Consider the following 24,201-nt stretch of genomic DNA (forward strand, 5'->3'; position numbering starts at 1 on the left):
TGCTTTTTAGAGTTAAGAACAAGCTGTAAATTAATAAAAGAGGTCTGGAGGTCATCAAAAGCAGACTGCAATCTGGAGATGACCTGGTTGTGTTAACGCCGATGGCAAAAAAGATGGTGTCATCAGCATAAAAATGTTTGTAGAGAGTAAATAGCAGGGTAATTAATATTGACCCTTGATGGACACCTTTCTCAACCATCGGTCTGAACTTTACCAGAAAGATATGCTTTGAGCCAGCTGTAAGAAGAATCAAAGCTCATGGTAAGCAGCTTATTTTAGTTTTTTAATTTTAGTTAGACACATTCACCGAAAAGATCATAACAAGACAACCATGATCTTCTGCTGCTGACAACAGAGCTATTCTCTACCTCTTCCCCAGAGTCTATTTTTCCTGTCGGAGTATTACTCATACTTTGAATGTGCAGATGATTAAGAAAGCAAGAAGCTATCGTTAAAAAACTTGTTTTTACTTGCTTGATATTGTTGATGGAGCTCCGCTGGAGAAAAAAACCTGTATAATGAATCATATATACAGTGCCAGTCTGGACACACCTTCCCATTCACTTGAATGAGAAAATGTGTCCAAACTTTGGACTGGCACTGTATATTAACAGCTCACATGACTTTCTTTGACCCTTGAAGAGGTTTGACAACTTCTTTTACAGCCAGTGTGATGAGAGTTTTTGGATTAATTTTTATCATGGAAATACATTTATGTCAGCAGTGTATGAGTCACATGTGCTGAAAAGGCTTTATAGTGATGCATCTTGATGTTTTATTCCCCTGCAGGTCCCTGGGCCCCATGTACTTCACCTATGGCATCGTGTTTGCCTGCGGCTGCTCTTTCGCCTACCAGCCCAGCCTGGTCATCTTGGGTCATTACTTCAAGACACGCCTGGGCCTGGTGAACGGCATCGTGACAGCCGGCAGCAGCGTCTTCACCGTCACCCTGCCCTTCATGCTGTCAGGCCTGCTGGAGAAAGTGGGCCTCCAGAACACCATGCGCCTCCTCTGCATCCTCATGTTTGTGCTGATGTTGGCAGGCTTCACCTACAGGCCCCTGCTGCCAGTCAAACCTGGTAACACCCGCACAGGCAGCCAGGTCCCACCCATGAGCCAGATCTTCAACCTCAACATCTGGAGGTCTTTGGGATATCGCATATGGGCATTCGGCATCCCAGCAGCTCTTTATGGCTACTTCGTGCCTTACGTTCACCTGGTGAGTTTGTTTTTTTGTTTTTTTTTAATCTCGTCCTTTATGCTTTCTCAATCAAATTCGATTTCACTGACCTTGATACGTGCTGCATGTTTATGTGTTGTTTGTGTTACTGAGTATCAACACCCCACATTCTGGTTCAAAGGTTACTCTGATGACGAATAGCAGTACGCAAATGCCAACAGAAAGAATCCATGGCGCGATTTCCCAGTATCATAATCCCATGTTTTTGGATGTGTTTATTGGCATGAGGGAGGAATAAGGGCGAAAGGTCAACTAGGGAGCCTCAACAACACAGATATCAAAACACATACTAGCAGTGGGAGTTATATTAATGTGAAAGGTCTAAATCCTGGCTAGCGTTTTCCAGGTGACGGTACAGAGTGTTACCAGCAGCTAGATATGTAGACATCTAAATACAAAATACTCTTCTTACTACTTCTCAAAAGCAGACACCCTTATGTTCAATTTTAATGTTGATATACCAACTCCCAGAAAGCAGAACTTCCTTACGCCTTTGCCGCAGCTCGTGTCCTCTTGAGATACTTCAGCTGTGTGGTCCTCATGAACCAAACATGACAGAAAGAGACAATCTGTAGCTCTCATTTCACTCAAGACACGGTTCTGTAAACAGGTGTCACTTTCCCTCAATTGGCCTTTATTTCGGCTATAAGATGGGAAAATGTGACTTTTGAGAAAACATCTTCCTGGGAGGGCTGTAGAGCAGAGCCTGGATGTGTCGGACAGGCTCAGGAGATGACTTGTTTATTTAGATACGATGACTGTTATTGGAGGGAGATCAGTCTATCCCAGGGATCCAAGCCTGTGTTTTCCCAACACTTCTCCCGTGTCTGCTACTCAGACTAGGACACCGCAGGGGCTCGCCGGCAGCCTCAGCGCCACCCCTGGCCTTGTAGCCCCTACACCCGTCTTCCCCCTAGACACAGAGCCCACCCTCCAGCGCTCCTCTCTGCACTTAAGGCCAGGCCTCAGCCTTGTGACTCTGCATGGGAAGAAAAAGAAGGAAAAAACATGGGTCAAACAGCACATTGTTCAGTTTTACAGGAAGAGCCTCCTATTAGGCCCTCGAAACCTCTCTATACTTTTCTTTCTCCGGTGTGTGCGTGTGTGTGCTTGAGTGTGTTTCCTCGAACAAAACGCTGAGTGCAGCCGTTTAGAGCCACGCAGTTATTTCATGTGTTTTCCCTCTTTCCAAATCAAGCTTTACATATCTGAAGACAGGAAAAGTGTAAAGTCCAATTTTTGACACACACACGCAGAGACACACATACACACACATTTTATCACTTATCAGTTATTGCTGATAAGATATAATATGTTGTCCTTCAGGTATTGCTGTGCTATTTGCTTTGAAAGTTGGTTGATAAAAGATGTATTAGGGTATTACCAAGGGCAGAGTAGTACAAAAAATTGAAGAACGGCACATGAGAAAGTTACATCATATCAGCCAGACAGATAATACATGCCCTGCTGAATCAGAATCAGAATGTTGAATCTGAATGGATGAATCATCACAAATTCACATTAGTAGCATACAAAATGGCACTTCTCTTAAGAAAGGTGCTTTTAGTTTTAAAATAAGCCTGTGTCAGTGTGTTTAATGAGGAGCACCTGCAGGGCTGCGGTGTGCAGGGTGAAGGAGGCTGGAGGTTTAATGACCATAAAACAGCCAAGAAGAGGGAGCAGAGAGAATGTGTGTTGGTGCTCAGTGGGGCTCTGAAAGGGAAAATTCACCATAAAACACACTATTAAAATAGGTTTCAAGAGTGCATTTGGTCTTGTGCCATGTTATTAGCTGAATGTAAGTATGTCATGTCGATTCTGGGGACCTTTTTCCCCGCAGACATTTTCACTTGTCATAGCAGGAGAGGCACAGGTGTTACTAATAACATTAAAGAGGGCTCTGCTACATTTATGTTGCCGCAAGTCATGCTAGTGAGCACAACGCCATGGCCCTGCAACGGTCAAACCTAAAAGGAATGCGGCCTTCGTTAATGTTATTAATGACATCTGTGTCTGACAGCTCCCAATGTCAGCTGTGAGAATAGTGGAGAAAAGGTTTCAGCAATCTAAAATTTGTATCAGGTCCTGACAGTTAAACTAACTTTAACCTAACTTTTCCTCTAGTGCTACCATGAGGTTAAAATGTCAATTTGTCTGTACTTTGGCTTATGACCAAATACCTGCAAACCTAATGATATTCCCATCATTAGCAAATGTTAGCATGCTAACACATCATAAGGTTAGATGATGAACATGAAAATAAATATTATACCTGCTAAATATCAGCATGTTCACATTGTCACTGTGAGCATGTTAGCATGCTGAAGTTAGCATTTAGCTCAAAGCACCACTGTGTTTTAGTACAGTGTCATAGAACTGCTTGCATGGTTTACTGTCTGGCTCTTGCTATGGCTGAATGCAGAGAGGTCAGGCATGTTCTATAGGTCCTTAGAGGGCATTATGGGGAATGTAGGAAATGATTTTATGTATAAAAGTGAACGAGTAAGACCAGGAGAAAGGAGGTTGGCTTAAAAAGTAGCTAGAAGTTGAACTATATATTTTCTTATTATAATCATTATTTATTGGTAAAATGTGAGACATAAAGTGACACAAAACAACTGACTGTATTGTTACTATTTTTTGTTGATCGACTCATCGATTAATTGGTTGTTTGAATTGTTGCAGCTCTGCATCACATGAAAACAAGCTTGTGTTCCTGAAAACATGATTGTTTTCAGGAACTATCAAAAAGCAAACAATTAAAGGACTTCCTTCTCAAATCTTCTCTTACAAGCAACATAGCTTAAATTTGGCTGATTTAAATAGGATTACCCATTTTAAAAAAGTTGGTGGAAAATTGTGTTGTTTTGTCAGTGTATAGGAATGTGGGGGTGACAGACAGGGTGCAGTAGTGTTTTCAGACTAAGGTGCACTACAGTCAAATTCAGACAGTCTGATCGGTGCCAAGAATTGATCAGCTTGTGTTTATATGCCATGATAAACAGTAGCATGATTACCGGCTGGAACAAGAGTGAAGAAAGACATCCACTGCTGAATCTATATGACCATCTAATCTGTGTTAAAGACAAAGGGGGAGTGAAGCTGCACTTTGTTTTTCTTGCTTTTTATTTATAATGTGTAAACATGTGACACAGCACCATACTGCAACCTAGCAGGAAGCCTCGAATACATAACAGACATAATTGATGCAGTGTGTGAATGAGTCAGAGAGTTCAATAAGGAATGTCTTCTTGTGTGTGCCTGAAACATCCAGTGGCGTTTACCCAGCTAGTCACAATGACAGAGGGACTGTGTAGTATAGATTTATAGATGTCTGTCCAATAAGGTAACAGTATGACATCATAGCAGAGGGACTGTCTGTCTCATAGATCTAACTGACCAGACAAATCTTATCAAGGGATGATGGGTATGCAGTGTTTTTGTTTTTGTGTGTGTGTTTCTCTCTCGAGATCTGCAATGTTATCTTGCGTCTTGGCTACATGATCCACCTGACCTGATCATGGCTTACTGAGACTGACTGATGCAAGTTACACCATCACCACATTGCACCACAGTGGATTCGTAGGAACCATTCATCTCTGGAGATAAAAAAATAGCAGTACATGTAACATCTACGAAAGACGTAGGAGTGTTTTTGGGTAAAGAAAACTGATCAAAGAACAAAATTCAACCAATGCCTGATAAGGGTAATGATAAGCTAAGAGGGAGTTGTAAATTTAACATGTGAACCTTTTAAACAAGACTCCAGTAGTGTGAATGCTGGTCACATCTGGCGTCTCTGAAAATCACCTCCCTGGTGAGGCTCAGGCTCAATTGGGTGTGTGTACCATCAGTCATTCCGCTGAACCATGTATGCATACACACACATACACACTGAGTCTCCAGTTACTATGCCTGGAGCAATGATTTTTGGATGTGGGAATCCCCTCCGAGCATTACACTCTTGAATACAGAGCATGTTGTTGTTGCATATTGACAAAGACAATAAGTCATCCAGAGGTCTTTGCAGATGGATGTGTGACCTGCACTGGGGTGAGGGGAGCTTAGAGGCAGCAGACAGACAGGGCCTTTGAGCAGGACTGCTGCTGCCTGCCTGGAGGTCCAGTAGAAGTAGCTGGCAGGGCTCCACACAGCAGGCCCCTCACTTTTTCTCTGGCTCTCTGAGTCAGGGCCTCACAGACTGGTGCTTCGGGGTAGGAGGGACACGGATACAGCGAGCAGTCTGGAAAACAAACATCTGGGCTGCTCAATCCTGATCTGAAGTGGAAACTAGTATTTACCGGCTGCAAAACTGGAGGACAAATGAGGAATGTTGAAATATAGACAGAGTTTTGCTGAAAAAGTGTGCTGCAGTAGATGTAGTAATAATAACAAACTCCTGCCTGTAGAATGGCTAATATAGAACAGAGTAGGGGGGAGGCACCACTCTGTTTAGAAAACTAAGAATTTTTTTGTGCAATTGCTAAATTGGTGTATTGCGCCACTGTAAAGACAATAGCCAATCTTCATAAACGATAACAATCAGATTCCAGTGCAAAGTATGCAGGACACTGAACATCTGAAGTGTCAAGTCAGCACATAATTACTGTATGTAAACTTGTAATAATCATAATCATGTAAGCTCTGTAAGTTTTCCTGTCTGTCTTAAATCCTAAGATCATGGTCAACTCACAATCACATTCCTTAATGATAACATCCTTCAGTCACAGCAGTCAGGCCTGATTTAGACCTGGTCCCAATACAATAAGTGCTGCAACTGTAGATGACACTGTTAGCTTGCTTTATAATTAACAACATCGCACTGCACTCTTTGCTTTCTATGGGTTTTGATCATATCTTTTTGGTAAAGTTCAGACAGATGGTTTCAAATTGAGTACCCAGATGGTTTAGAAAGGTGTCCCGCAAGGATCAATATTAGTCCCCATGCCATTTACTCTCTACGTATTTATTTTCTAAATGAGCACTGCAGTGTCCATTTTTATGCTGATGATACCATCTTTTATGCCGTTCTAATACAAACCAGGCATTCTCCAGATTAGTCTAATTTTACAACCTCGAGACTTCTTTTATTAATTTAAAACATGTTCTAAACTCCAAACAGACAAAATGTACACATTTTACAAGAGCACAGAGCTTTGATGTTCACATTTTAATGCATGCTCTCAGACAGCAAATTGTCCTTCAAAGTGCCCCACTCAAAAACTCAAAAACAGATCTCCACCGCTGCAGTTGTGTTTGCTTGTTTTTTCCTCTGCTGTTTGTTTTTCTTTTTACTGGATGTCACTGGATACTGGATTAGAACCATGAGACAGCCATGTTCATCTGTTTCCTTAATTGTCCACAGATGAAACATGTGGAGGAGCGTTTTGGAAAAGACGCCAATAAAGAGGTTCTGCTCATGTGCATTGGCATCACATCCGGTGTGGGCCGTCTCATCTTTGGCAGGGTGGCGGACTACGTTCAGGGAGTCAACAAAGTCTACCTGCAGGTGAGTGGCTGGCCTCAACAGACAAGGAAAGAGACTCAGAGTTGGTGTGGCTGTCATTTCTGTACTTCACAGGGTTCATATATGCTGATATTCAACATTTCAGTTCCTCTTTTTACATGGAAAAACTCCACTCCACCACTGAAAAGCCTCTGAAACAGCATTTAGATGATCTTGTGATACGTAATTCTTCAAAACTTGAACGGAAACTGCACACTAACAGGGAAAATACAACAATGACTACATAAAGACTATTCAACCATCAAAGTAAAAGAATTTGAAGAACTAACCACACCCCGCTTCATCCCAGGTGACTTCCTTCCTCGTCATTGGTCTGATGTCCATGATGATCCCTCTGTGCCACATCTTTGGGGGGCTGATCGCTGTGTGCCTGCTGATGGGGCTGTTTGACGGCTGCTTCATCTGCATCATGGCCCCCATCGCCTTTGAGCTGGTCGGCGCCAAAGATGTGTCCCAGGCCATCGGCTTCCTGTTGGGCCTGATGTCAGTGCCCATGACTGTGGGGCCTCCCATTGCAGGTAACACAGGAATAGACCAAAGCCTTTCGCTCATGTTCTCAATAAGCAGCTGAATATAAGATAATATGCAGCTCATGTCACTCTGAATGGTGACCAAATCTAGTTTGTTTGGCAAATTTGGAGCCTTTTCATCAGCTGGAGCACCTGGATTCAGTCCCCAGCTTTGGTTAAAATCTGCCACGCTGATGTGCCTTTGAGCAAGATCCTAGTTCTCAGCTCCAGAGCTGCTGGTCTGTAGTTGACCCTGACCTCTGACCTCACTGTGAAGGATACATATCATTTATTATTTTCTTTTTGTAAGTCAGAACAGCCCCATTGCGAGGCACCATCTTCTCTACATCACAGTCATTGAAAAGCTTGGACAGCAAATGTTTAAGTAGCTCTAAATAATTGAGTTATAATGATTCATGAATGGTAAATCATACAATAGGAAAAAAGGGAGGAGGCGGAAGATGCAAACCAGCTGCCATTTTCATTATTCATATGAATATATCATCAAATGTGTCCATCTTTTAATGAATTAATTATGTCTCAGTGTCTCAGCCTTACTAATGAAGGCAGTCTTTCCATCTCATGGAAATCATCTGTTTTAGGTGAACGAGTTTGCAATGGTGGTAGTATTCACATCCTTTACTTAAAGTACAGAAATATAAAAATACTCTACTACAAGTAAAAGTACTACATTCAAAATCCAATGAAAGTATTAACAGCAAAATGTACTGCAATGTAAAAATAGTTGTTTGGCAGAAAAATGGCTATGTGGCAGATATATTACTACATACGACACAATGAGATTGTTATTGATGCATCAATTTGTAGCATTTTATTGTTGTAGCTGCTTAACGTGGAGCTACATTTAACTTCTTCATATACAGTTAACTAGTTTAGTTTAGTCGTACTAGTTTAGTCAGGCCCCCTACAAGATAAATCTGAGGGGTTGTGAGATTAAGTGATAGGAAAGAGGAAAAAACAAAGTTCTGCCACACAAAACTGTATTCATTTTATGGACATTTCTCTAATCTTTTTGTTTAAATATTGGCTCATTTGAAATTAAACCATGTGAGAGGTTTAGAGGGAAAATCACTTTCTGCTATCAACTCATCTGAAACACGACCAAAAGCCCCAACTTTTTTTTTTTTTTTTTTTTTTTTGCCGTCACATGCCAGAAAGGTTTAATCTTTAACAAAGTGTTGTGTTAGTGTTGTTCCCTCTGAAATGAAGCAGAGTAGTAGAGTTATAAAGCAGATTAAAATGAAATACACAAGATATCTTTCATTCACTGTTATTTCTTTCGGCACATCTCCTAAATGATATGACAGATATTATTATACAGATGAAAATGTGTAAGAACACCAGTGACTTTGGGACGTCTGCTGCTTTGACGTCTGCTCTTCATCACGCAAACAGATCTACTCATGTTGTCAGACGAAGCCTTCCACCTAAGTACAGCTCTCAGACACTATCCTGAAATAAAGAAAAAAAGTCAACTCTTTATTTTACACACACAGGTCAGACATTCATAGGTCTTTTGCACCACCTAGTGTTTAGTGTGGCACTTTCTAGCTCCTGAATGTGCTGAGTGCCAAATAAAAGGACACACTGTACACTCATAGTTGTGTTGTCCAGCTTGCAGCTGTGGTTCCAGAGAAGCATCCACCAAATGGCATACACCATGAGAGATATTCAACTCTGAGATACACGTAACTATATCAGCATTCAGAAGATTTCCCTCTTAGCTCACATGAGCATCATGCGCAGCCACTTTGCATCTGAAACACAAGAAATTCATTTTTCTTGAATTTCACATTATTGAACTCTTTTTGCATCCTCTCCAGATGAGTCAGGTTCAGCTCAAGTTCAAGGAACTTCATCAAAGTGAATTCTTGTAGGCAGAACTTTAACTAAATTTATACATGAACAAAAGAAAGCACTTTTGTTTATGGGAAAAATCAGTTTGCACAGGAAATCAGACAACACATTTACATGCATACTACCTGGTCACTGTAAAATCTGTGTATTCATGCAGCAGTTCAGTGATCAACTGTACTTTACTTAGACCACATAGTGTCAGGGTTAGTTTTAGTCAGTCTGTAATTACATCACTACATGTACTTATCTCTCTTTTCATCCCACTGCTTGCCGTCACAGCAATACGTTCCCCATCTACAGTCTTTGTCATGCACATGCATACAATCCTGTTTATTGACCATCTCAGGCTTCAGTAAGTTCAGGTCTGTGATTATGGACCAAACCCTCAGGTCAAAAAAAAACTGATAACCTGCAACCTGTCATGCCACAGCTGTTTCCCCTGGTTTATGTTGCATTAAACTTTGACTTTTATCTACCTTTGTCCCCTTCTGGAATTACAGAAACATCATCAGTCTCTGCCACACAAAAACACACTTACTGCCCCTATAATGTTTCTCTCTCTCTGGTTGTAGGCTTCCTGAGGGACAGACTGGGCAGCTACGACGTAGCCTTCTACCTGGCAGGTATACCCCCGATTGTCGGAGGAGCCGTGCTGTGTCTGATTCCCTGGGTGGAGGCCAGGCGCAAGAGGAGAGAGAAAGAGGAGGCCCTCAGCAAGGAACAGGACGTCACCCAGAAGATGATAGAGCTTGAGAAGTCTCCGGTAGACGCACCGTGCAAAACTGGAGAGTCTGTCCTCTAAGTGCCCCGCTGAACAAACTGACACGGGGTCAGACTGAGACTGCTGCCCAGCAGCATGGAGATACAGTATGTGTGTGAATAGCCAAGATTGTAATGACTGCCTTCAGTAAAAGAATGTCGGAAAATGCCAAAGTGATGAAACATATCAGATACAGTGACAGGCTGAAGTACAGTTTAAGATGAATGTGATCCTGAAGAACTATGCATTAGATTGTTGAAATTAGACTGAACTAATCTTACAGCACAGCAGGCAAACTTGAAGTTTAAAATGAAAATGTACATTTCATATTTGTCACAAGGGAAAGAAGACATGCTGTACTTAATATGGATACAGTGTGAAAGCTGCACATTCACAATCTTTAGCTTGTGTCACTTCCAAAGATGGACAAACATTATTATTTACAATCAGTTTTCAACACTACCATATATTTTAGATTTAGACAAAGAACACATATTGGATTATACAGGAAATGAAAACAGTTGTGTGGGAACATAACCTGATTTAGCCTACATCAACATCTTTGTTTTGCGTCAGTGCAAAGCAAACTGGTCTGCTAAAGATCTCTATGGAAACCTGCCATCTTTATCGTTGTCCCCAGTTTGCCCTCAGACAGGATTCTTCTGTTAAAACAGTCTTAAAACATGGCAAAAATGTAAATCTGGGGATATCTGTTGATAGTGTTTTAAAGGGACATATAGTAAGTATCACTTCAAAGAAGTGCTCTGAGTTCAGGAGGTCATTATAAATATTCGTTATGAACCTCTGGGATCATCTGATCTGCAAAGGTGCTCAGACACTTCAAAGGAAGAAGCTTTAAGCACAATGACGACATCATCTCAAGACCAGCAGCTCTGTCCCCAGGATGCATCCAGGAAATCTGATCTTTTTACAGCGGACTGCGCTCAAGGCTGGATTACCAACTGGGCCCTGAGGACCCAGGTTCACCATGTCGCAATCAGCTTGTGGTAATTAATTGCATATTTGTTTGGTATAACTGTGTACACCACTAACGCACAATATAAACTGAAAGTGTAGGGACCTTTAGGGACACCTGCATTATTACATAATCTTGAGGTCCTGTCATGGAGAGGGGCCCTCAGTTAAATTTCTAAATTTAAGGTCTTTATTATTTCAGTTTACATTGAGCTTACATGGTGTATATTCTTAAGTAAAACTGTGGTTAATCAAATCACCACAAACTTATTATTAATTATTACTAATATATGCAAAATTCACATAGTGGGAGAGATGATCAGTAGAGGTTTAGTCTAGCCCTGACTGTACTGTGACTGATTCATGCTTTGAAGCCTTGTCAGTGTTTCATATTAATATCATTAAAGGAATAGTTCAACATTTTTGGAAAAAAGCTTAGTCACTGAAATGAGAAGACACTCTCACATCTGTCCGTTAAATACAAGGCTACAGCTAGCAGCTGGTTAATTTAGCTTAGCATAAAGGCTGGAAACACCTATCCGAAGATAACAAAATTGCACTACCAGCACCTCTGAAGCTTGTTAACCAACGCTTTGTATCTCGTTTAAAAAAGAAAAAACAAAGACACTTTGGGGAGGGGGTGGGGGGGTTTGTGGCTACCAATTTCTTGGCCAGGTGTAATATCTTCCTGGAGTCTTGTGAGTGTATTTCCCAAAATGTTAAACTATTCCTTTAACACCATCATTTAGCCAGCATGAGTACACCTGTTCTCAACTATGAACCTAGATATTGATTGATAAGGAACATATTAACATTGTGTTTGTGTACATTAGTAACTGACAGTAGTATTGACATTAAGCAGTATTTCTTTTAACAACAAACAGTAGTGAGTTTTTAAATTTGTTCTTTTTCCTCTGTATTTTGGTCCAACAATTTCGGAATACGCTTTCATTGTACAACATGAATTTACCATGTGTTGATGACTCTGGTTAAAGTGGAATAATCTGAGTTTCCTCCTCGTATATAAAGAAAGTTTGCCCAGTAACTGACGAGGTCCAGGTCATAAAACAACCGTCACCATGTCAACCACAGATCATCTGCTTGGATGGATGATCTCTTTAAAAGGACCAAAAAAAATACTAAACACTGGCACACATGTACTTTCTCACCACATAATAGAAAAGTAATAACAGGCTATTACACATTTACCTACAGTATCTTATCATTTGAGACTAAGTCTCCTCTATTTGAAATGAAGCTGAGGACATTAGTTTGACTAATCATTGACTATGTGACCGTAGGTCAAGTTAAGTCAAGTCAATCATTAACTCTGTGCCCAGTTCATTAACCTTCAGTAGAAAGGTGTTTGTTTAACGTTTTCATATTGTATTTATTTTTTTGTTTTGTGGAGAATGTCATGCTGTAATTCATGGGCATTTGCCTAAAGTCTTGATTTCATTCACTGAAGACCAAATGTGCTGAAATGAAGTGTGTTCATCCTGTCTGCTTGCTGTCATATGCCTCCCTTAAGCCTACAGGTAGTGTAAGTGAACCATCTGAATACGTTAGTAAGTCCCTCATCAGTCTGTCACCGTAGACAGTGACAGACTGCTTTTTATAAAACTCAGACCTGCTGCTCTGGCAGTGAAAGATTTCAACTGCACAATCCCTGTGACAACACGCAGACATCTTTCTCTCAAACATTGAACTGCTGTGGGTCAATGATTTTTCCTCTGCAGACCTGTGACATACTCTACCTCAGATGTTGTGAAAAAGTAGAGCTCTGCCCTCATCTGGACTACCCTGTCATGTCTGTTCCTACATCAGAGGCAGTGTTCATGTTTGAGCAGTGTGTCTGCGAGAGAAATGCGAATAAACTGCAGAGTCTTAGAAAATGATCTAGCTGTCCAAAGTTTTGCTCTTTTGCTCAGAACCAGAAATGCCTTTTTTTTTTACCCAACAAGTGTGAGAAACCTCTGCAGCGTTTACATCTTTTAACGTCTTTAAATATATATATTTTTATTATGACTACTTAACATCCATTGCCTCTCAATTTAAGCCCAGCATTTCCATGGCAAGAGTGACTGCTTATAACTGACTTTAGTTTTTTTAGATTGTTTTTCCTACCATTATACTGCTATTCACCAATGAGAGCCTCAAGTAACTTCTTGTTCAAGAAATTACTTAATTTGTACCTCTGAGTTTTTATTGTAAATCTCTTCGCCATACACACATTTAAATGTTTTATTATACTCAATCATCATTTTCACTCACTAATTTCATTTAGTTATTGCTTCATATCTGCTTCTTGAAATAATCTGCACCATCCAAAGAGACAATTTGAAAAAATTGCATTTTTACAATGTATTCTTATCTAATAATGACTTTAGACCAATTGTTTAGACAAACTGCTTTATAAAATTAACTTGACTTTACATACAAAGTGTTTTCTGTCTTAACTGTGTCTTCAGACACTTATTGTGGTACATGAGCTTCCTGCTCCGTGTTTGGAGGCTTTGTCTGCCCTGATGTTTATAGCATTTTATAGCTTATTTGCTGTTTTAATTTTGAATCTCTCACATCACATCTAACCACTTATATTAAGAATATCTGTATACATGTATGCACTTAGTGTTAGCTGCAAATACAGATACATCTTATGTAAAACTACATCTTTGCTACTTTCATCTTATTTACATTTTTTTTGCATAATTTTTGTCTTAGTTTTCCATCTCCCTAATGCTGAGTTTTGATTTGTATCGTTTGCTCTGTGTTGCATGTGATTGATAATTCATATCTCATGAGTCACACTAAGTGTTTTCTACTTAAAATATCAGTTTGCTATATATCCTATCTGCTGCAGGAAGTGCAGTAAACTACAGTGTATGCAATGTAACGCTATGTAAACAATCAGATTTCATCATTTCTGAGACAGTAAAAAAAAAAGATGTTTAAATTTTCAGTGACTTTCTCCTAATTTTTCTGTCCACATCTGTGTCTCTGGCACCACAGTGTCACCAGAGCACCAGCCTTTAATTTATGACACACAAGCACTAACTCCTGTTACTATATAACATATACACATACAGTACCAGTCAAAAGTTTGGACACACTTTGTCATTCAAGAGAATGGGAAAGTGTGTCCAACCTTTTGACTGGAACTGTATACATATATATATATATATATATATATACACACACACACACACACACATATATATATATATATATATATATATACACTGATGATTTTATAGGGTTTTAGAGGTTAACTCTTCTGTGGCAAATGGGCCTTATCTCTGCAGTCTGTTCAGTTTACTTAAGTGATGACAAACAGCAGCTCAGGATATTGCTGTCAGCGTGCTGTCAGCTAAGGGCAGGTACAGTAGAACGCAACATAAATGCAAACAAGAGATTTGACTTCCTCAAACATGTAAAACCTTTAACTGCCACGTCCTCACACAGTCTCACTGATGAATCAACTGTGAAATTTATGGTTCGTTTGCTGCAGATTCTTTCATGATGTCTGGGCCCTTATTTGGGTTTAAGGAACTTTTATTCCCTGAGTTTTGGCTCTCCCGGAGACCGTTCCCATGCTACAGTATGTACCAGCCACAGTTCTGTCATGTACATGCTTTATTAGGTTATACTAGAGTCATGGTTGCCAGTTTTACTGAAGGAAGCAGGATTTGTGAGCAGCAGAGCTAGTGCTCCCTGGGGGGACAAATATTTTCACTGTATGTGGCAGCCTAGGAGGTAATGGATGCCCTACATGTGGACGTACAAGGGGACTCCAGGGCTACCACAGAGATAACCTGTTTAATGTTACTGTTAGTAACACTCACTGCTCATTTTAGTAGTTATTAACGTTAGAAATAATGTAATACTGCTGTAACACAAAAGCCACAATATTTATTGTGAAAAAATATGAATGCCCACTAAGTTAAAACTCCCTTTTTGACAAAAAATATGAATAGTTCAAATGTGAGTGTTTCAGACAAAATGTAATAGTGAATTTTTAGACTTATAGCCAGTCAAATGTCAGTCATAAGTACCATAAGCAAGCAGGTTCTAATAAACATATCTGATATTAAATGCTACCAATCCCAATATAGTAAAAGTACTTGTGTAATGGTGAGACATGACATGAGATAAACATTGTAATTAGACCTGACACTAGAGGTCAGCATCTCCACCAATGAAAGTCTGACGTAGCACACATCATTTTTTAAATAGGTTTATCTGCGGACCCCCAGTATCTACACGACACACCCACATGGTTAGATTAAAGCACGAGCAGTGAGATGGTTTGGGTCGGGGGGGCTGTCGTGTAACATGCCGTTAGGTTAATAAAATCAGGTGGGGGGTGTCATGTAGTAAAGTGGGCGTGTCGTGTAGGTCTGCCGACAAACCCTTCTGTCATTTTTAACGCGTCAGCTGAATCAGAGAGGAGGAACATATGAAGAGGTCTTACTCAGATGTAAATTCAGGAAACTAAGAACGACCAACGACCATCTGATAAGCTGTCAGTTTCAGTGTGTGTATATTTCGCCATTGACATTAATGGGGAAGCTTGTGTGACGTGGCCTCCTGTTATTGTTTAGTTAAAATGGTCATAGGTTCATTAGGACTTTGAGTTTCACTATGAATGAAAAGTACAAAGTACAAATTAAATGTATTATTATTGTTTATTATTAACTAGTCGAAATTATCTGACCTGAAATTACTGATACTGGTTTGTAGTCTATGTGGTAAATGAGGTTTTATTTCCTTAGGTCAGGGCTAGACAAGTGGAGTTATGTTTGTCAGCCTATCATAGGAATAAGATGTGTAAAATGCTCAATGAAAGCTGCAAACAGTGGTTGAACATGGAAAAATATGCAGTCCAACAAGCAAAGAGTGAGTAATAACTGCAGTTTATGGCTGGTTCAGATAAAAATGATTTTGGATATTGTCCAGCCACCAAGTTGAATGTAATACTATCCTGTGTCCATTCGGAGGGTGGGTCACTTTAAAGGTCCGGTGTGTAGAATTTAGTGGCATCTAGTGGAACGAACTTGACAGAAATTCAATCTAATATTCATAAGTATGTTTTAATTAGTATATAATCACCTGAAAATAACAATTGTTGTGTTTTCGTTACCTTAGAATGAGTTACGTTATATCATCAACATTGTCACTACGGCAGCGACTTGTCAATCATAAGGTAACCACACCTTAAAGCATACGCTGCTTTATTGTCTATTTTACTTTTAATGGGGCCATATTTTACAAAATACACATCAGTCTTGAAACTAGTGATTGAGACCATAAACTCATTCAGAGAGTGTTTACTGGGGTAATAAATCAAGTGAGAAGTAGACTTCTATACAATCTGATTTCTTTTAGCAGCCAGTGGAGTCGCCCCCTGCTGGCCATTAGAAAGAATGCCGGTTTAGGGCACTTCCGCATTGGCTTCACTTTCCAGACCTTGAGCCACCTGCTTGGTTGCAATCTGCAACCTCACCGCTAGATGCCACTAAATCGTACACATTGGTCCTTTAACACACCGAGTGAGCCTTTTTCTCAATAGACGATCTTTGCAAACATCCAGCCATACAGTCGCTGTTGACATACGGAGCGACTCCAGCTGTCACTCACTCAACCGTCCGGTTGTGTTCACGATGAGGGACTTCATCTTAACACTTTATGCGCAGGGAAACCTCTAAACAGGAAGCGGAGAAACGGAAAGTGCGTAATTACATCACTATCAGCTGTCTGTCGCTGTTTCTTCGGCCCGTTAACGGCACTCTGACAGCGCGCCATCACCGCCAGCAGCAGTCGGAGTCACTAATTCATAAACTGACAGGTATGTCTTCATCCGCCGCACGACACACAGTGGTGAAAAAGAAGCACGTCCGTTTCGCCAGCATGGAGGACGACGACGACGACAACGACGACCAGGAGGAGGACACCTTGTTTGACAAGAGGAAGGACACCGGCCGAGGGCTGAAGAGTGCGCTGAAGGCGGCCAAGAGGGCGACGAAGCCGGGATGCGACGACCGGGTGGAAGTGGTCGGCGGAGGAAGCTGTGCCCGCTGGATGGTCACTCTGGCTCTCTGTGCATCCTTCCTCGGCTTGGTAACTGAAGGAGCGACATGAGATTTAAAGAAAATGTGCTGTAAAAATGTCCCTACCGGGTGTAGACGGGCCTTTCCACTAACCGACATGTGTGTGGCGGCTCAGACAGTTATAAACAAGCTAGGTTGAGATATTTCTTTCGTTCATAATATACATTAACATACACCTGTTTACACGCAGCCATACAGAGATTAAAATGTGGGTAAACGAGGAAAGCAAGCAGGGTAGATAGATTGATTTGATAATAATACAAGTGCATGCAGGACTGCAGTCACTCAGACCTCACATATAATTACATTATCGAGGATAGAAATACGATAAAGCTAAAAGCTTATTTCCATTGTGGTCCTCTAAGAGGAAAGAGGGATGCAGATGTTCCAGTCAGACAGATGCAATAACAAACAAACTAACCAACAGACAAAGACAAAAACAGAAGAATCATACAACATGCAACTTATGATTGGCTTTCATCAACCTTTTCTTTGCCAAAAGTTTAAACTCCCTCTCAGTCTGCTGTTGCTTCAGAGACTCTGGAGAACTGCAGCCTTCCTGTCTAGATAATAACCGTTAACTTGTTTCCAAAGAATCCTTCTGACCCACGTGAATAACCTCTCCTTACTGTCTGATGTCAAATATTCATGTATATACTAACAAGTTGGTCTAAGACACCTTTAGAGTCAAGTTATCAATCAACAATAGGCTTGTTGTAATGTGCACGTTCTGCACATTACTGAAAGTGAACGTTGCAGTATCCCGCATAGACAGGATCCACATACTTGTAAAACGTGCTCTTCAACCATGTAATCTGCATCAGATTACTGAAACCCATCTGCACACACCTGAGAGGCTGCTCACTCACTCCTGTGACTGTAACATTTATTTGCATTGGGAAAAAATGTGAAACACACAGGCTTCATTCATTCTTCAGCTAAAAAACCTGCTTCCAATTTTTTCTCTTTTTTTCTGTAAGAAGGCAAAACTTGACTAAATGTCACTTTGACACATTTACAACACAGTTTGATACATATTCCAGCAGTATAACATTGACAGTAAAAGTCAGACTTAAGCGTCAGTCAGTCAAAGCCTCCGTTGTGCACTGACGTTCAGTGTTTATACAAGGATAAACTCATCATACAAGAGGCAGAGAAGCCACTTTCTCTGCCTCAATGGACCAGAATGCAGTGCAGCCATGCAAGACATGTTGCATTTAACATGCTGTCGTTGCCACTCTGCACCCACATAAGTAAGTTACAGCAAGGTTAGGCAGCGTGGTCAGTGTAGGTATTTGAAGAGGGAGTTTGAGGGAGCGCAAGTGGACAGAAAAACATTTAAATACGTCCTGCAATGCTCCAAACATCACAGATTGATCATATGTAATGATTTCCATGGGTCGATCACATATGCGGTATTGTCTCCTGTTACAAATGTTATCCTCCCATCGTGAATGATCTCTTGTTTTTCTAGGGGATGAGCATCTCAGTTCTTGGCCCTACGTTTGAGGACCTGGCTGTGAACGTGAAGAAGAACATCAGCAACATCTCCTACATCTTTGTCGGTCGTTCTGCAGGCTACATTGGTGGCTCCCTCTTAGGAGGCGTTCTCTTTGACTGCATGAACCCCCATATTCTGCTAGGTAACCCTTCACCAACGAGTAGAACCTGCTCCGTAGCTGTCATGTATCCTCTAAGCTGTTGTAACCACACTGTCATACTTTGTCTACTAAATTCCATTTGTTTCTCTCTGATGATGTCTCCCTACAGGATTTTCAATGCTGGTCACAGCGTTTGGAATGTGTGCTATCCCTTTCTGCAAGCAGGCTCTGCTCCTCACAGGGCTCATGTCCAGCATTGGGATCTCTATGGGTGTTCTGGATACAGGTAAGACAACACTTCTGAGAGCATAAAGCTAGTGGTGCAGTATTAGCCTGTTGAATTCAGCATATTCCTTTATTTGAGGTCAAAGGAGATTGGTGAAGGAAAGTTTCTCACACCAGAGAGGCTGCTGATCAGTAGCTATTGGTCAAACCAGTGGAACCAGTTACACAGTGAAGGTGGGAGGATAACGGAGTGGGCGTGGCATTCAGATTAAGTTGCCTATCAAGCCAGTGGGGCCAGCCATTGTAGCTTAGCCTGAGCAGATAAAATGAAGATAAAAGGCCGGGTCATGACGCTGATCAGAAGTGCTTTAAAAGCATAGTTGGCCAGAAAAAGAAGTTTTCTGATTAAACTATTTGTAAGACTGGTGGAGTTAGATAAGCAAAGATGACAGCTGGATTAGTGAGCGGGCCGTTGCATTAAGATGAAACTGCCTATCAAGTCAGCAGATAGAGTGTAGATGTACGATATAACTGTTCTATTAATCCTCACAGGTGTCAATGGCAACAGTTTTGATCATTTGTGCACAGCAAATGAATAATTAGCTTCCTCTCATTGATAATTCACACTCTAAAATGACTTAAAGGCCCAACACATGAGAGAGGAAATGAAGACACACGATTTTAGAGAAATTAGAAGTCCTCTGAACCATCATATGAAGTGACATCTGTTTCCCATGACGGCGGCACAGCTGGATCAGCTGTCAGTCGGCTTTTACGGCTCTGTAGTCACTTTGATGCTTTTGTCTTTTCTCTCTGTATATTTTCTCTTTAAACTGCTTGACAAACACCCAATACACCAATAAAAAATAAATAAAAAATTGGACAAATGATGTATTTGCCCAAATGTTTAGAGGGATTGGGAATATAAATCTCACATCAAACTAGTTGTAATTTGAGTTGGTTCTTTTTATTTGTCCCTGCGGTGGTGATGTGATGTGGTGTCAGAGCAGCATCCAAACATAAACAGATTTCCAGTAAAGGGGGGCGTGTCAGTCCGGTAAAACACTTCAGTGAAGGGCAGAAATAAGAGAAAAGGAACAGCCTTCATCGTTGTTTACTTTGCATCAACGTTAACACTTTAACTCACTAGTAGAACATGAGCAGGGTGTGAACTGCACCATCAAACCTCACCTTTTTACTTATGCTGAGGTATAATGATGCTAACATCAACCCTAACCCATAATGATGTCATCCTTAATGTTATTGCATTGTTGTGTGTTTTTATACTGTTCACTAACTGCTAATAGTGACCTCTGCTGACCAGCTTTGGCTGCTGGTGCACACATGCTGCTGTATAATGCTTTTTATTTCAGTTGTGCACAAGTTAATCATTTAAAGGTACAAATGACTAATGTGTGTGTATCAATAATTAAACATTTTACACCTGATATCTGCTGATCTCTGTACTTTTAAACTGTTAGGAAATACTACAGCGGTTGTAATGAATGTGTTTTTCTCTTCTCTCCGTCAGGTGGGAACGTCCTCATACTGAACACGTGGGGCGAGCAGGCTGGACCTCACATGCAGGCTCTGCACTTCAGCTTTGCAGCCGGGGCCTTCGTGTCTCCCATCATAGCCAAGCTGCTGTTCGGACCCGATGTGAACACCAGCAGCCCAGGAGTCGCACCGACCAACGCTACGCCTCGTCTCACCCCGGAACAACTTACCAAATCCCCTGACGCTCACACCATCTTCCACTATGTCCACAGCAGGAGCAGCACCCTCAAATCCATGTGGGCCTACATTGTGATCGGCTCCTTCGTCTTCCTCATCTCTATCCTCTTCTTCATGCTTTCCTCTCGCAGCAGCACGTCACGTGAAAAAGCCCGTACAGCGGCAGGAAAGCCCCTGGTGGCCAAACATCACATGGCTCTTGTTGTCCTTCTCTTCTTCTTCTTCTTTGCCTATGTAGGCGCCGAGGTAGCATATGGCTCCTTCATCTTCACCTTCGCCAAGGACTACGCCCAGATGGATCAGTCCCAGGCAGCCGGGCTGAACTCTTTGTTCTGGGCAGCATTTGCTGCCTGCAGGGGGCTGGCCATCTTCTTTGCTGCCTGCATGTACCCGGGCACCATGATCCTGCTCAGCCTGGTGGGCTCCACTGTGTCCTCTCTGCTTCTCTGCCTCTTCAGCCGGGAGAAGGTGGCGCTGTGGGTTTGCACGGGCCTCTACGGGGCGTCCATGGCCACCACCTTCCCCAGCGGCATCTCCTGGGTGGAGCAGTACACCACGGTGACGGGCCACACGGCGGCCGTCTTCGTGGTGGGAGCAGCGCTGGGCGAGATGGTGCTGCCCGCTCTTCTAGGCTTCCTGCACGGGAAGTTCCAGGATCACCCCCTGCTGATGTACCTGTCGCTCATCACCGCCACCTTCACCTCCATCCTCTTCCCCGTCATGTACAAGCTGGCATCAGCCCCCAGCGGCCAGAGCAGGAAGCCCCGCGTCAGGGGCCGACCTAACGCTGACGACAGCGAATACCGCCAGGCGCTGCTGGATTCAGGAGCCAACGACGAGGAGGAGGAGGACGAGGAGGAGAACGAGGCCGATCAGTGGAACGACGCAGACTTTGAGGTTATTGAGATGGATGACACAGCCAGTCTTATCAGCTCGCCCAGCAAAGCCTCCTCTCCTCCTGACGTCACCGGTCTGATGGGTGCCTCTTCCCCCTCTAACACCCAGGTGACCGAGCCTGCAGGTGGAGCCTCGTTCTCAGACACCATCTCCCTGGTCGGAGACTCCCCCAGACGCAAACTGCTGCTCTCTCTGGAGAGAGAGAAGAGAGACTGAAACCTCCTCCTGTGACCCCATAAGTGCTGTTGATCTCTCACTGAACTCAACATGTCTGTGCTGATTTGTTGTCCAGAACCTGAAATCTTTAACATTTATGTACAGTTGTTTTTTTTTAAGATTATTTTTTTGGGGCATTTTTGCTTTTATTGGACGGTGGGCAGCGAAGAGGCAGACAGGAAACAAAGGGAGAGAGAGATGAGACATGCAACAAGGGTCCGTGGCTGGAATCAAAGCAGGGACGCTGTGGTTACTACCTGGGCGCTCCATTTATGTACAGTTCAGATGATTTACTGTGCAGTGAACGCAACACTGGCTACTGACTGAAACGTGCAGCTTCTAAACCTCACACATGTCCACTGAAGGTTTAGGTTTGCACAATCAGCATCTTTTAAAGCTTTTGGAGCCCTCATTGATGATGAAGGATGAGTTTTGAACTATGTGCTGTACTACGGAATGTTTGAAATAATGAAAGCTGATTTTCTAATGTTGTCCCGATTCCCTCCACAGTGAGGTCAAAGGTCAGGGTAGGTAGTGTAACAGAAGTCCCAGGGCTGGTAGGAATTCAGTGCCTTGCTCGAGGACGCTTGAGCAGAGTGGATGTTTGTTGACGGGGAGACATTCACCCTCTTCATCATCATCATCACACCACCCTGCCGCCAAACTGATCTTTACAGATGTTCTTTCATTTTGCACTATTAGTGACTTTACAGCAGAAAACGTGTGTGATGATGTGAATGAAGTGGTTTTTTTGTTGCACTAGACCTGATTGTTGATCTGTTTGTATGTCATGTACTGTAACGTCATGTGGCTTGTGGTTCTCTAAAAAAAAATCACCTGTTGACAGCGAGTCATCTTTTGAATTTTTAAATACAATCATTGAAAGAAGGCATTTTAATACATTGACTTTTTATTATATCAATCTCAAAGTTCCACCCACAGTAATGTCCATTAAAAACAAACAAAAAAAACACCTCCTTCATTATCATTTTTTTACATTTATACAAATACACAGATCCTGTGTACGGCTGTACGGGGAATTGAAGATTGGATCTTGACGTGATTTGATGACAGGTTTTTGCACCAAGAATTGGAAACGTACACAAAACCATAAATGCACAAGGAAATAATAGACTCTTCATGACATAAATTATCAAAATACAGTATTGCAACAGTCCCAGATTTTTTTTTTTTTAAAAAAAACTGAAATTGATTCCAGTTCTCACACTCTGTAGATAAGAGTATGAGGTGTCAAATCTGCCTAAATGGACATCAATACAATCAAGGTTAAAAGAAACATGAAAAATGGCACCCTTCAACAGAATGCATAAAAAAAAAAATGATTTGATTGCATTCATGGCCGGAGCTTAAGTTTGTTTGATACTAATGCACAGTGAGATTATAGATGGAGCTATACAGGAACTATTTACAACAGACTGCAGTTGATATAAAAATGAAGAAAAGTCAATTAGTGGTTTGAATGTAGTTTTGTCTTGACATTTATAAGGAGCTCCTTAAAAACCAAGGACTTCAAACTGCTACAGCGCATACAAGATACAATTCATCCTTGATTGGACTGCACGTAGTTCCATGACAGGCGGTCTGTAGCTGTGTCAACACCGACACCAGCCTCACTCAGCCCATAGCAGCTAATGGAGATGGCAGCAAACAAGACAAACACAAGCCGAGGGGATGGGGGGGCGGGCACACTCCCTCCCCACACCGCCTCCTCACAGGAGGCCCAAACCAGACGAGTCTGCACACGCAGAGAAATACTTGTATAACAAATAACAATTACAAGACAGAATGAAAACCCAACAGGGTTCAATCGAAGCACCATTTAAACAATTTCAACCGAATGGACAATCAAACACTGAGATGGGAAAGAGGGGGGGTGGGGAGAGGGGAGGGGAGGGGCAGCGATTAGCACCAAATCAAGGGGGGGAGCTCCCATGTCAGGAGCCAATCAGAACTGCTCCAGCAGCTGTCGGAGGTAGGGGGCCTTGGAGAGCTGTCTGTTGACGCGGGACAGCTTGTAGAGAACGGGACAGTCCAGGGACACACAGGGCACCTGCCGCTCTGCACAGCCACTGCAGTTCCTACAGATCTGGAGACAAGCAAGAGTCAAATCACAGGTCTGCTGTTGCTTTTGTCTCTATAACTCTAAAAACAAGCCGTGCTGACTGGTTCAAAGGTCTATAAATACTCAACCATGAAAAAATATATATTGTTACAAAAATATTGCACAAGTAGGACAGATACTGAATATCTGGCTCTCTGACCACTGACAGGCAGGAGGGTGACTTCCCACCAGCATGGTTGAGATTTTTCTGCTTTAACCTCTCAAATATCAAGAAAGCAGCTGATGCCAAATTCTCAAAATTCACACTTTTTCCTATGAAATCTTGCATATAGAGCATAACTGTCAGTGGAATCTTATTCTGAGGAAATGATTTTACTGTTATCATCACATAAATGTTTAAAATAAGTTACTGAAATTTTGTTTTCTTACCTCGCCCAGCCTTACAT

General features: G+C 41.8%; 3 protein-coding genes across 4 annotated transcripts in view; 2 read left to right on the forward strand and 1 right to left on the reverse strand.

Annotated features, from left to right (window-relative positions):
- Nucleotides 1-13,851, forward strand: part of slc16a10 (solute carrier family 16 member 10) — a 38,269-nt gene extending 24,418 nt beyond the window's left edge. The window contains exons 3-6 of the mRNA XM_067571612.1: nucleotides 790-1,219; nucleotides 6,606-6,749; nucleotides 7,057-7,285; nucleotides 9,727-13,851. Coding sequence (XP_067427713.1) covers nucleotides 790-1,219; nucleotides 6,606-6,749; nucleotides 7,057-7,285; nucleotides 9,727-9,956 — 1,033 coding nt within the window. The 3' untranslated portion in view covers nucleotides 9,957-13,851. The remainder of the gene's footprint in view (nucleotides 1-789; nucleotides 1,220-6,605; nucleotides 6,750-7,056; nucleotides 7,286-9,726) is intronic.
- Nucleotides 13,852-16,460: 2,609 nt separating this feature from the next.
- mfsd4b (major facilitator superfamily domain containing 4B) lies at nucleotides 16,461-22,607 on the forward strand. Its single transcript, XM_067572969.1, has 4 exons — nucleotides 16,461-17,009; nucleotides 18,474-18,642; nucleotides 18,770-18,886; nucleotides 20,357-22,607. The coding sequence occupies exons 1-4, from the start codon at nucleotides 16,578-16,580 to the stop codon at nucleotides 21,670-21,672; spliced, it is 2,034 nt and encodes a 677-aa protein (XP_067429070.1). The 5' UTR covers nucleotides 16,461-16,577; the 3' UTR covers nucleotides 21,673-22,607.
- rev3l (REV3 like, DNA directed polymerase zeta catalytic subunit) overlaps nucleotides 22,565-24,201 on the reverse strand; it is a 76,603-nt gene continuing 74,966 nt past the window's right edge. For both annotated transcript variants that reach the window (XM_067572967.1, XM_067572966.1), the window contains exon 32: nucleotides 22,565-23,779. In XM_067572967.1, the coding sequence (XP_067429068.1) occupies nucleotides 23,639-23,779 (141 nt within the window). In that variant the 3' untranslated portion in view covers nucleotides 22,565-23,638. The remainder of the gene's footprint in view (nucleotides 23,780-24,201) is intronic.

Source organism: Thunnus thynnus, chromosome 18, assembly GCF_963924715.1.
Source record: "Thunnus thynnus chromosome 18, fThuThy2.1, whole genome shotgun sequence".
Taxonomy (NCBI): Eukaryota; Metazoa; Chordata; class Actinopteri; order Scombriformes; family Scombridae; genus Thunnus; species Thunnus thynnus.